At 47.8% G+C, this 12,945-nt stretch overlaps 1 protein-coding gene across 1 annotated transcript in view; it reads left to right on the top strand.

The window, feature by feature from the left end:
• Positions 1-2,839: 2,839 nt before the first annotated feature.
• Positions 2,840-12,945, top strand: part of palld (palladin, cytoskeletal associated protein) — a 93,406-nt gene continuing 83,300 nt past the window's right edge. The window contains 2 exon segments of the mRNA XM_036520891.1: positions 2,840-2,917; positions 4,986-5,837. Of these exon segments, the coding sequence (XP_036376784.1) occupies positions 4,987-5,837 (851 nt within the window). The 5' untranslated portion in view covers positions 2,840-2,917; position 4,986.

Genomic DNA, 12,945 nt, shown 5'->3' with positions numbered 1-12,945 from the left:
CTGTTTACTCTCGCCCGGGACCATGTGTTTGGCTCACAGCTGAAAGCGAGCAGCAGATGCATTATATCCACTCTGGCAACAGAAATAAACCCTCTAACAATCCCGTGAGTCATCAGCTGAAACCAGAATAATGAAGCATTTACATTCGCCCCCTGGGGGAAGTGTGCACAATACTGCCCCCTGGAGGCATTATTCTTTTGGACCACCAAGTCATTACAATACATTACACTATTAGCATTTAGCAGACACTCTTATCCAGAGAAACTTACATAGGTTGCTATTTTTTATGTGTTATGTGTTACATTTTATTTATACAGCTGGATATTTACAGAGGCCTTTAGGTTATGAGTCCTTCTCCTTACGACTATGCTACACTGCTCCCCCCTCCTGTAATTTTGCTCGTGTGACTGATTTATTTGACTGGTTTTTACTTACTTGGTAAATACTCTCAACCAGTATGACTTATAAGCCCATCTCGGTCAGATACATTAAATGCAAACTAAAAAAGGGGAAACAGCAACAGAACAGCCAATGACAGAATGAATAAGCATTGAGATAAAGTCTAGGCTTGGACTATTGAACAAAGCCACATGAATGCATGAAATATGAATGCATGAAATATGTGCGTGTGCTCCAGACCTGCTCTGTGGAAGGGCAGACACACAGGAGGAGAAGAGGGTCACAGAACACACAGATCTGGTGGGATCATCCTGTAAAAAGCTGCTGCTGTGGAAAATATTATTGATACTCCTATTAACCATTACTAAATAATAATGACAACAATAATAATTATTATTGTAGAATAAAAAATAATTATTATTTTATGGGAAAAATTAGCTTGTTGATGTCACACTCCATAATTTCCATATTTCCCATTCACATGTCAAGTCAAAGTATCATTTATGGTTGTTTATTGTTTATTTCTCACTCTTGTGGTAACTGCCAAGGTGATGTGGTGAGTTACACTCACGTCCTCTTGCATGTTTGAGCTGCAACATTAATGGAGGCAGAAGCAGAAAGCTCCAACTCCCACAAAACACATAAGCAGAGGCTTTGCATGCTTTCTTCCCATAAAACTGTTCCTGGATCAGCATGGCCACCCATGGAGATCAGTGCCCATGCAATCTTCGGTGAAATACGGAGGATGCTCTCGGATGTGTGGCTGGGGTGGAATACAGACCTGCTGTTGTGAGTTGAGGCTGTTTTTCCTCCTCACTCTTGAGCTTGTCTGTTAGCAAGTGTCTCCCAGTGCGTCGTTTCATCTCACACTCAGTGCACAATAACATGGTCACCACAGTGTGAACTCTGAGGATCCATGGATTAAATACTTAGGATCCATGGTGTGAACTTTTAAGATCCATACAGTAAACTCTTAGGACCCATGGTGTAAACTCTGAGGATCCATACAGTAACGTCTTAGGACCCATGGTGTAAACTCTGAGGACCCATGGTGTCAACTCTTAGGATCCATACAAGAAACTCTTAGGACCCATGGCGTAAACTCTGAGGACCCATGGTGTAAACTCTGAGGATCCATGGCATAAACTCTGAGGATCCATACAGTAACGTCTTAGGACCCATGGTGTAAACTCTGAGGATCCATGGCATAAACTCTGAGGATCCATACAGTAACGTCTTAGGACCCATGGTGTAAACTCTGAGGATCCATACAGTAACGTCTTAGGACCCATGGTGTAAACTCTGAGGACCCATGGTGTCAACTCTTAGGATCCATACAAGAAACTCTTAGGACCCATGGCGTAAACTCTGAGGACCCATGGTGTAAACTCTGAGGATCCATGGCATAAACTCTGAGGATCCATACAGTAACGTCTTAGGACCCATGGTGTAAACTCTGAGGATCCATACAGTAACGTCTTAGGACCCATGGTGTAAACTCTGAGGATCCATGGTGTCAACTCTTAGGATCCATACAAGAAACTCTGAGGACCCATGGCGTAAACTCTGAGGACCCATGGTGTAAACTCTGAGGATCCATGGCATAAACTCTGAGGATCCATACAGTAACGTCTTAGGACCCATGGTGTAAACTCTGAGGATCCATACAGTAACGTCTTAGGACCCATGGTGTAAACTCTGAGGATCCATGGTGTCAACTCTTAGGATCCATACAAGAAACTCTTAGGACCCATGGCGTAAACTCTGAGGACCCATGGTGTAAACTCTGAGGATCCATGGCATAAACTCTGAGGATCCATACAGTAACGTCTTAGGACCCATGGTGTAAACTCTGAGGATCCATACAGTAACGTCTTAGGACCCATGGTGTAAACTCTGAGGATCCATACAGTAACGTCTTAGGACCCATGGTGTAAATTCTGAGGATCCATACAAGAAACTCTGAGGACCTATGGCGTAACTTCTGAGGATCTATACCATAAACTCTGAGGACCTGTGGTGGAAGCTCTTAGCATCCGTAGTATAAACTCTGGCCTGTCAGTGCTGGGTTCTGAGATGGGAGAGGTGTGGTCCTCCCTCACCTGGGGTGCTGGTGAGGCCTTGTGCATTATTCAGGGGTGTGCGTTGTTTGGGCCGCGGTGTTGTTTGCCCTGTTGACAGGGCTGATTGTGCGGCTGTGAGAGGCCGCGGTTGCCCCCGAGGCTTCTGTGCCTGCTGCTTTCCCCCTCATCTCTGTCAGCTCCTCTCTCTGCATTCCTGCCCCACGGCTTGGGGGCTGTAACATGACCACGCATGCCAAATATAGCCGCCACTCGGAGGGCCGACGTGGGGGCAGGACAGATGGCACCGTGGGACGGTCTGCATGTCTCACTGAACCGCACCGGTCCCAGAGCCCCTCACTGACCAAGGGCTACTCTTCTGGAAAGAGCTGCTTACTCACCTATCTTAAAGAAGACAATAAAGCACACAGTGAATCCGGGCCAGGAACCAACGAAAGGTAACAGTCTTTTGGGGTCTTTTTTTAACTAACTGTGAAGTTACCAGAATTCATTCAGTCATGTTATTTTTTACATATTTTTACATATTACTTACATGTTAATTTTTCTTTAAAAAAGTTGTTTCTAAGATTGTTTCTAAGTAATGTTTGTGAATAAGAATAAGCATATCTGGTTGTAATAATTTAATTTTTAAAAAATATTTTGCATTTACCTGAATGAGTTAGTGTTACTTTGACAACTGTTGTGGTTGTTTTGCTTTATAGTTTACAGACATTTGTAGCATTACAAATGAGACTATAAAATATAGTCACAAAAGGCTCAGAATTACATTAAGTGAGATTTTCAGCTTCACAGTTTGTGTATTTTATCTTGTTTAACTGATTCCCAGGTTTTGGAAGTAAACAACTGTGAATTGTTACTGAGAACCATTACAAAAAAACAATGAGAGAAAAATATGACAATTTACAAAATGACAACAATATGAAAAAACATACATGAGATGTATGTTTATACTGTACGGCAGGAATAAATTGCCTGCAGTATCAGAGCTGCGTGTTTGTTTCATGCTGAGGCTCAGGTGAGTGGAAACGCAGGAGCACTGCATTATTCAGCGTTAGGCTGGGAAACAATGTCATTTCCACATGAATAATTAAGGCTTTTCAGCACTGGCCCACAGGCTGCTGCTGCAGCACAGATGATTGCAGAGGGATTAAAAATAACAACAGCTGGTCTGCATGACACTGCACAAGAAGAATGTCACTCACACTCACACTGACAGACTCAAACAGTCACACTCACACCAACACACACACACACACACAGACACACACAGTCACAAGCAGCCACACACGCAGTCACTCACACTCACAGTCACACTGACACACTCACACAGTGACACTGACACACTCACACAGACACTGACACACATGCAGTCATTCACACTCACACTGACACACACACACGCAGTCACTCACACATACATACATACACACACACACACACACACACACACTTACCGTTATACACACTTACTGACACATGCGTGAACACACACACATTTACATACAAGCACATATACATGCATATACATAAACGCTCCCACGGATATACACGTCCACACACACTCACACCCATATTCACATACATACACACACACACACACACACACACACACACTTACCGTTATACACACTTACTGACACATGCGTGAACACACACACATTTACATACAAGCACATATACATGCACATATACATGCATATACATAAACGCTCCCACGGATATACACGTCCACACACACTCACACCCATATTCACATACATTCACACACTCACACGTACGCACAAAAACACATTCTGCACAGTGCGAAGCCCTCTCCTGTGTTGGGGGGGCACCAGGTGAAACAGTTGGTTTGGTTCTGTTGCCTGATTTTTGACTCCAGTCCTGGAAACTGCAGCCAGAAAGACTCCGATCCGGAGCCCCTGAAGCCTCAGAATGCTAGACAGACAGTATGCAGCAGAAGAAACAAACAGCATAGATCAGTCTTACACTTAAACATGACACGCCGTGGTCATGTCACCTTTTTTTTTTTGACTCAAGCATGTCCGAGATGGCCTTCCAAAAATCTGCTGTCTTAACCTGTGTGTGTTACTTTATAAGCATTACATTACATTCATTGGGATTAGGATAGGATATAAACTCTGTGTGACTATTAAGATTTGAATTCTGTGTGTGTGCATTAGGATATGAACTCTGTGTATGCATGAGCCTTTGAGTATATACATGTCAGTAACATTTTTAATTAGCATTGTATATTATAAACTGTATTTATTTGCGGTAGCTGTGCTGTAATGGCATCTTTAAATGAATTGCTTAATTCCTAATGTGTGTTGCTGCTAATTAGCATTAATTGCTGATGTGTGTGGTGTTAATTAGCTTTATTGCTAATGTGTGTGTTGTTGCTGAATAGCATTAATGCTAATGTTTGTTGTAATTGATTAGCATTATTGCTAATGTGTATTTTGCTGCTAATTAGCATTATTGCTAATGTGTGTGTTTTTGTTTCAGGATGCAGGACGGGAGCTGTGACCAGACGCTCCCTCTCCCTCTGATGTTGAAGGAGGTGTGTTTGGGGGAGGGGGACGGGGGTGTGTTCTCAGAGACCTCCTCAGATGGGGAGCTGTACCTGGACTCGCTGGCAGAGGTAGAAGGGGATGAGGGGGGCTTCCCCGAGCTGTCCTGCTTCCTGAGCCAGGACGAGATGAGCAGGAGCCTGGACCTGGCCCGTGAGGCCTTCTCCCGTACCGGTGATCTGGAAGAGACCAAAACCCCTGCACCCCTCAACCCGCAGAAGTCCCAGGACCCGCCGCAGCCCGACGGCCCCTCTCTGAGCGATGACACGACCTTTCCCGCTAAAACCAGCGGCAGCCAAAGAGATGTCGCCCCGAAGATGCACTCCCGACAGAGGTCCGCTGCCCCCGTGTACAAGCAGGACAAACCCCGCCTGCTCCACGCAGACCTGGCACTGAGCGACCGTGCCTCTGCCTCGGAGTTCTGTAGCCGTGCCGCCACCTTCATTGAGGAGCTGTCGTCCATTTTCAAAGGGCCCGCCCGCCCTGATCGCCACGGTGACGAGGACTCCTCCTCCCCCGACAGCGGGTACCTGTCCCCCAAGAACCCGTGCCTGCAGGGCTCTGAGGCGGAGCAACAGCCCGGGCGGCCGGGCATGGCCCCAAAGGAGGAAGAAGGGGAGGAGGGAGAGGGGGAGGATGCTGCTGTTGACCACCAGGGGGGCGACAGTGCTGAAGAGGCAGCATCACCACCCCGCTTCTCGCAGAAGCTGAAGAGCCAGGAGGTGGCCGAGGGGAGTCCCATTCGCCTGGAGTGCAGGGTCACAGGGAACCCCTCCCCGCTGGTCAGGTAGGGAGCTGCCCTGTCACCCCACCCGCTTTTGGGTCTGTGAGGGCACATGGTGACCTGGTGGGCCACCGCAGTTAAACCTCGGGGGTGTGAGTGTGTGGTGCAATCCCATCGCGGTCCCAGCCCGGTCCCATTGCGGTCCTGGCACGGTCCTGAAGAGATTGTAGTTTCGGGAAGGCGATTCGTCTTAGTACTCTTTGGTCCTGATTCTTAGATGACAGGCGAGTCAGTTATTAATGCCACAGGAGATGAGACGGCTTTAGATCTGGCCTTTTCCTGAGACGGTGTCACTGCTCTGCTCCGCTGTTTTTTCCTGGAGATGCCCCCCCACCCCTGCCCCCTAGGTGGAGGGGGGGGTTTGGGGGAGGTGGGGGTGGATGGGACTTGGCAGGCTGCGTTTTGGTACAGGAAAATACAGTCACAAACTGCCTCTATGTTTAGCTCCTGCACTCCAGTTGGCTCTATGTCCCCTCCTCTCCTGTCACCTGCACTACACTTCCTAGCCCCCCCCCACCCCCCCGAATCCATCCCCCCGGTGAAATCTCAGAGTGATATGTGATTGGCCTCCAGATCACATTGAGTGTGTGGGTAAGCAACAGAGAGAGTGAGAGAGTGAGAGAGAGAGTGAGAGAGTGAGAGACTGAGAGAGAGAGTGAGAGAGAGAGAGAGAGAGAGAGTGAGACACACACAGGTGCAGGCATTGACACAGTGCAGGCAGGCCCAGCTGCAGATAAGGCTGTTGTTTTTGGTCTTTCTGGGAATGGCGGTGTTGATGAGTGCAGGGTAGGGGCTGTGTTGCAGTGGGGTTTTGCTGTGAGCCCTCTGGAGTGTGGGGTGTGGGTGGGAGGGGGGACCTGCAGCCTGTCACAGTAAGGAGCAGTGGAAAGGTGGCCTGCCTCCCTGAAGCTATAAGCGGCGTCTCTGATATAAATAGCCCGCGTTTGAGAGGAGCTGGGGACGGGAATTCCAGCAATGCCATGATGTGGTGCTTTTAGAGCGTGTGTTCGGCACCTTCTGGGGAATATTTATGTACACCTTATCGCCAGGAAACAGGAGCCGCTGAGCTGGTAACTGCGGTTACGCAGTTACCCAAAAGCAGGACTAGAATAGAACACACAGTCAGTTTGGTCTGGTTTGGTTTGGTTTAGTTTGGTTCTGTTGTTTTCCTTTTCCTTAGCAGTTCTGCTTTGCGTAACTATGCTGATGAGGTCAGTTCCAGGGTTCAAATTTTCCAGCCATGGGAATATGCTCTCCGCTGTGGGCCTGAGAGATGGATGCGGCCAGGGGGGTTGTGGGTATTCAGACAGGCACGCAGACAGGTCTCTACGGGCACACGCTTTGTCACAGGCCTCTAATACGAACTGCAGCCATTCGGATCCACAGCGGGGAGCTGTCAGGCAGCAGCTGGGATCCAACATCCCTGGCCACACAGTGTTAAATCTGTGTGTCTGAGCAGTGAGAGCAGCAGCACTGACAGGAACTTCACTCATCCCTGCCTGACCTATGCACTGCCCGCTTTTTATTCCGGCTCTGGCTCTGTTATGAAGCAAAGGGAAACCCAAAGTGTAGATGTGTAATGGCGTTGTTCCTTTCTGAAAGGTCATGCATGTTCCGGCCGTGTTTGTCCGTGAAGAAATGTTTTGTGAATGTGTGTTACCTCGGTTTTGAGCATGCAGAGAAGTGATATCACTCTGATGCTTTTTGAAAAGACTTACACTGTAACACAGACCTGGTATTTTGATAAACGCAAATTTTGCAATCATGTGCTGAAATTTCATTGCCTTGTCATTTTTGTTTTATATCAATAACCACATAAAATGTGTAAATATCACAGGCATGATTGCTGTTACTTATTCACTGCTGTTTTGGTCAAAGGATCAGAATCGAGTTTTTACTTACGGATATTAAATTTCATCATGAACAATGTATTAGAGCAAAAAAAATGATGATTGATTGCTTTTCCTGAGAATGTTAAGTGCTACTGCTGGAAATAGATTATCTAAGTCTGCTAACTTTTGCTTCTGTGAAAGGGCCTGGCACTAGATGGCAGTGTTGTATTAGATGTGGAATGACGGGTTGGCCACTAGATGGCAGTGTTGTATTTGATGTTGAAGGAAGGAGACATCAGAAGTCAGCCTGACCTCTTGGGAATTCATTGGTTTATTATTTGAAGCCTTGCTGTGGAATGATTGCTGAATTGGAGTTCCAATGAAGTGCCTGACCATCGAAGTGCCAGAAATAACAAATAATAAAACATGAGGGGTAAAAGAGGGTAGTGTGGCTGAGTGGTCTAAGGTGTTTAATTAAGTCTTCAGCCTCTTTGGAGCTGAGGGATCGAATGCCTCCGCTGCTAGTGTTTGGGGCAGCAGTGTAGCATAGTGGAAAGGAGCAGGGCTCATAACAGAAAGGTTGCTGGTTAGAGTCCCCACTGGAGCACTGCTGTTGTACCCTTGGGCAAGGTTCTTAACCCAGAATTGCCTCAGTAAATATCCAGCTGTATAAATGGATAACATATAAATGTAAAAACACAGCAGATGCAGTGACACAGAGAAATACACAACTATAAAACTGAAACAGGAGAGCAGTGAGACAGCCAGGGGGACACAGACCCAGCCAGACAGACACTGACACAGCCAGATGGACACTGAGACAGGCAGGGGGACACAGACACAGCCAGACAGACACTGACACAGCCAGATGGACACTGAGACAGGCAGACACTAAGACAGCCAGGCAGACACTCAGACAGCCAGACGGACACTGAGACAATCAGGTGGATGCTGAGACAGGCAAATGAACACCCAAGCTGATGCTGGTCACTAGCGTTCACAAAGGTGTAAAGTAGAGCCCTTCAGGGGGTGGAGATCATTGGCGGTATTGTCTGAGGGACATTCCTGGCCAGGCGTGTCTGCAGGAAGTCATCGTCGACCTCCGTGGGAGAATAATTGTGCCAAAACAGCTTATCTACTGGGGTCACAAGGTCAAATGCATTTCGCTTCTTTATAATTGTTCCTTCCTAAGAAAAGGGAAAAGTCCCTTCCCCTCCTCCTCCTTGTTTGCTCCCCTGGGATGTTCCTGGGAACTGGAGACCTGTGAAAAGCCATTCACAGCAGCCACTAAAACCATTACTAAACCCTTAAATGCCTGAGGGCCCAAAAGATATTCCACAGATAACAGCTTGCACATCACCTGCCAGTCAGACTCCCGCAAACACCTCCTCCCCCTTTACCAGGAACGGGCTCTGGTTTATTCAGAGGCTGAAGGTTAAAATGGAAAGTCTCTGTAAACAGCAGCTAGGTCACCCGCTCTAGTTTAAACATCTGACTAATGATGGCATAAACACCCTGGGCTTCTCACCCCGAGTCACACACATCCCCATAACGATGGAAAAACACACTGTCCTCGCATTGTAGTGTTGGGTCCAGGTGAGCAATCGTTCATTTTATCCAGAGCTTTTCCACACGCTCAGTGCACACATACTGTCATGCACTTGCAACGAGTGATCTGACACAGAATGGCTCTCTCCCAGCATTGCTTGTTGGGGGTGACCTCCAGAGCTCTGCGTTTTTAAAATCGGAACCCTCAGATTATACAGAAGTGACATCATTACAGTGTGACACAGTTCCTCAAAGGCCCCTGTCTGCTCCCCATCAGAGCTCCTGATACCAGCAGCGCTGCCTCATAGCTAACACACGCGTGTGATAACCACTCTGACAGCACTGCTGGCACACCTCCAGAGCCCTTAAACAATTACATGCAATTATTAGCGGGTGCTGAAAGGAGCAGCGCTGTATTTGGTGCTGTCGGGCTCCATAGCATGCCTCTAGGCCGCACACACGGCATGGTGATTTAGCGCACACAGTGTCACAGCGGCGGTGGGCGGGATTACATCAGCGGACACACACACAAACATACACGGGCAGCAGTGTAGCATAGTGGGCGGCAGTGTAGCATAGTGGTTGAGGAGCAGGACTCGTAACCGAGTACCCTTGAGCAAGGTACTTAACCCGCAACTGTCTCAGTAAATATCTGGCTGCATAAATGGATAACATTGTAAAGAGCTGTAGCCTATGTAAGTCGCTTTGGATAAAAGCGTCTGCCAAATGAATAAATGTAAATGTAAATGTACACACACACACGCACATGTGCACACACACACACACACACATGCACACGCACACGCACACACACACTCAAACACACTCATGCACACACACCTGCCAAAGCCCTCACTCTTGGGAGGAAGGGAGGAGAGGAAGTGTGTCTGTGAGCAGAGGGAGTATGTGAGGCGTGTATGAGGTGTGTGTCAGTAACATGGGACTGCAGAGACAGTGAGGCAGAGAGAATTCACAGCGACGTCAGCGGCTGTGTGACATTGCTGTAGCATGTTGTCAGCTTGCCGATGATGACCCAAGGCTGATGTTAAGAAGCTCTTCAACAGTGAAAAGCAGCCCTTGCACCTTGGAGCTTTGACCTCTGGCCTCAAAGATTCTCTTGCAACAAGAGGGGTGCGTGTGCAGGTGCATTGCTCCTCTGAATTTGCTGCATTTTGTGGAGTTTACAACTGTTGAAGTTCAACTTTTCACTGTGTTATTTTTAGGACACTTTTCTGCCTCATGATATACAGCTCCAGTCTTTTGATCAAGAGAAAAGAGTGGTGATGTAGATAAACGTCAGCAATCCCCTCCTGGCTGCAGTACAGAGGAGATGTGCTCTCCTCTACATAACTCCTCTCTGAATCTCCCTGCCAGGCAGAAGCTGTGAGTCAGCTTTCTCCGTTCCTCTGTTCTGCTGGAAGCTCCAGTCAGACGTCTTGAGAGTAGCTGAGTCCTCTGTGGCAGAGTCTGCCTTGGTGAATGCTGTGCGAAGTTAGATGTACTGAATTGATTTGATTGATTCATTGGCATTGTGCTAAAGGAGTGTGTTGCAGTGTGAAAGCAGCAGATTGCAGTGTGGAAGGAGCAGGTGGCAGCGTTAAAGCATCAGATCGCGGTGTTAAAGCATCAGATCGCGGTGTTAGAGCAGTTTTCTCTCCTCTCAGGTGGAGGAATGCGACTCTCTCTGAACCTTTTCCCTCCTGTGTACCTTTACAGGCTCTATGCTTTCGCCCACTCTCCCTTCCAGACCAGCCCTTTGATGGAGGTGCCAAAGAGATTTGGCAGAAAGCACCCTCACCTCAAAAATGCGCCTGACACACTTGCTTGCAGTGATGAGTTTGTGTTGCTGTGCCAGCCCTTTGTACAGCCTCTCCCCAGCACTCCTGGTTGTTGGGCAGCCCAGCCCTGTGGATTAGAGATGCTTCTCTGATATGATTGAAGGTTAACAGACAGAACCCGACCGTTACATGCGCTGCCTGCCTGGTATTTGTAAATGTTTATCAAGCGCTTTGTGTTCCAGCTCCAACAACGCCTTCAGTGCAGCTCCTTTTGCAATCCTGAGTGTGAGAGATGGGTAATCAGTGCCAGTACAGACAGCTTTTAAAGTTGAAGGGCATTTGTGAATAGAGATGATTGATTCTCTATTGTTGAAGGAGACAGACAGGAGTCAGGAGGACAGGTAGGGCTGAGTGTTGTTTTGGAAAAAATGCTCCTGGCATCAGAACCCAAAAACAAACTGAGCGTGACACTGAAAAGCAGCACAAAGTTTGTATGGTTGTGAATCATCAGGCTTCAGCGGCTTACTAACTCAGTCAATCCAGAGTGTCTGATCCTGCCAGCACTGTCTAGGGCCTCTCCCAGAAGCCTTTGCAGGGTTGGACACCACCACCCTGACCTGCAGCCAGCATTCCGCCAGGCCTCGCCCAGGTCAGAACCCGTTTTCCGTTTGAGATGCTGCCAGTCAGAAGCTCCTGGAAGGAGGGCTCACTCAGGAGCAGAGGCTGATACTTCCTGTACTGTTAGAGAGCAGAGCCGTCAGCTGCCATGTACTCACACACACACACACACACACACACACACACTCATATACTCACATTTATGAATACACACTTACACATACTCACACACACACACACACACACACACACACACACACACATACACTCACACTCATAAACACACTCTCATACACACACACATACACACACATACACACACACACACACTCTCTCTGTCTCCATGGCAGTTGGGTCAGCTGTGGGGGATCTGCTGAATAGAGGTGCAGTGAGTCATGGCATTAATCGGGGGGCTGGCGTTTCACTTTCCCTCTCCCCCCATCCCACAGCACTCATCTTCATCATCTGTGCCGTCGCCGCTGTGTCCAGCTTTCCTTTAAACAAGACGGCTATAAATAAACCCCTCCCCCCAACTGGGCCTCCCTCTCCCCACAGCTCTGTCTGTCAGATGCCCTCTCTCTCCGAGTGCTGCGAAACAGCCCCAATTACGAAGGCTGTAGGTCGCCCAGCCCTGCTGTTAAGCACCGTTTCCGCTGACCTGTCGAAGCTTTGCGTCAGTCGCACCTGAGACGAGCTGCCAGCATTTCCACGGCGGAACGACCCAGTCTGACGGCCTGTTGGCCAGCTCTGCAAATGACAATAGTTTGGCCTGGATCCCCAGATTTCAGGCAGGTGTGGCTATCCTGTGAGAAATACCAGAGAAATGCCAGAAAGAGTCACTGAAAGTTCACGTTGTGAAACAAAACCCCTTACTTCCAGGACAGTGCCAACCAGCAGCGCAGAAATGTGCCCGCGCTCTTGTGTTACGCTCAATAGTATCCCAAACTTTCTGAGCTCAGAAGAGTATGAAGACTCTGGTGTTACACTCAATAGTGCCCCTCCTACTTACAGAGGATAGAAGACTGCCTACACTGTGGTGTTATGCTCAGTAATGTCCCCAACTTCCAGAGCTCCAAAGAGTTTCCACACTCTGGTGTTACGCTAAACAGTGTCCCCACACAGAAGAGTGGCCACACTCTGGTGCTACACCAAATAGTGTCTCCTACTTTCAGAGCTCAGATTGTCACAATGGAGAGGTCCAGGTCTGGCCACATATAATAATAATAATAACAATAATAATAATAATAATAATAATAATAACAATGATAATAATAATAATAATAATAATGTATAACATTAGAGGGTTGCCACTCCTAAACTGGAATGGTAGACACA

This window comes from Megalops cyprinoides, chromosome 2 (genome assembly GCF_013368585.1).
Source record: "Megalops cyprinoides isolate fMegCyp1 chromosome 2, fMegCyp1.pri, whole genome shotgun sequence".
Lineage (NCBI taxonomy): Eukaryota > Metazoa > Chordata > Actinopteri > Elopiformes > Megalopidae > Megalops > Megalops cyprinoides.
The sequence above is the reverse complement of the archived record's forward strand: the minus strand, read 5'-3'. Positions and strand labels throughout refer to the sequence as shown.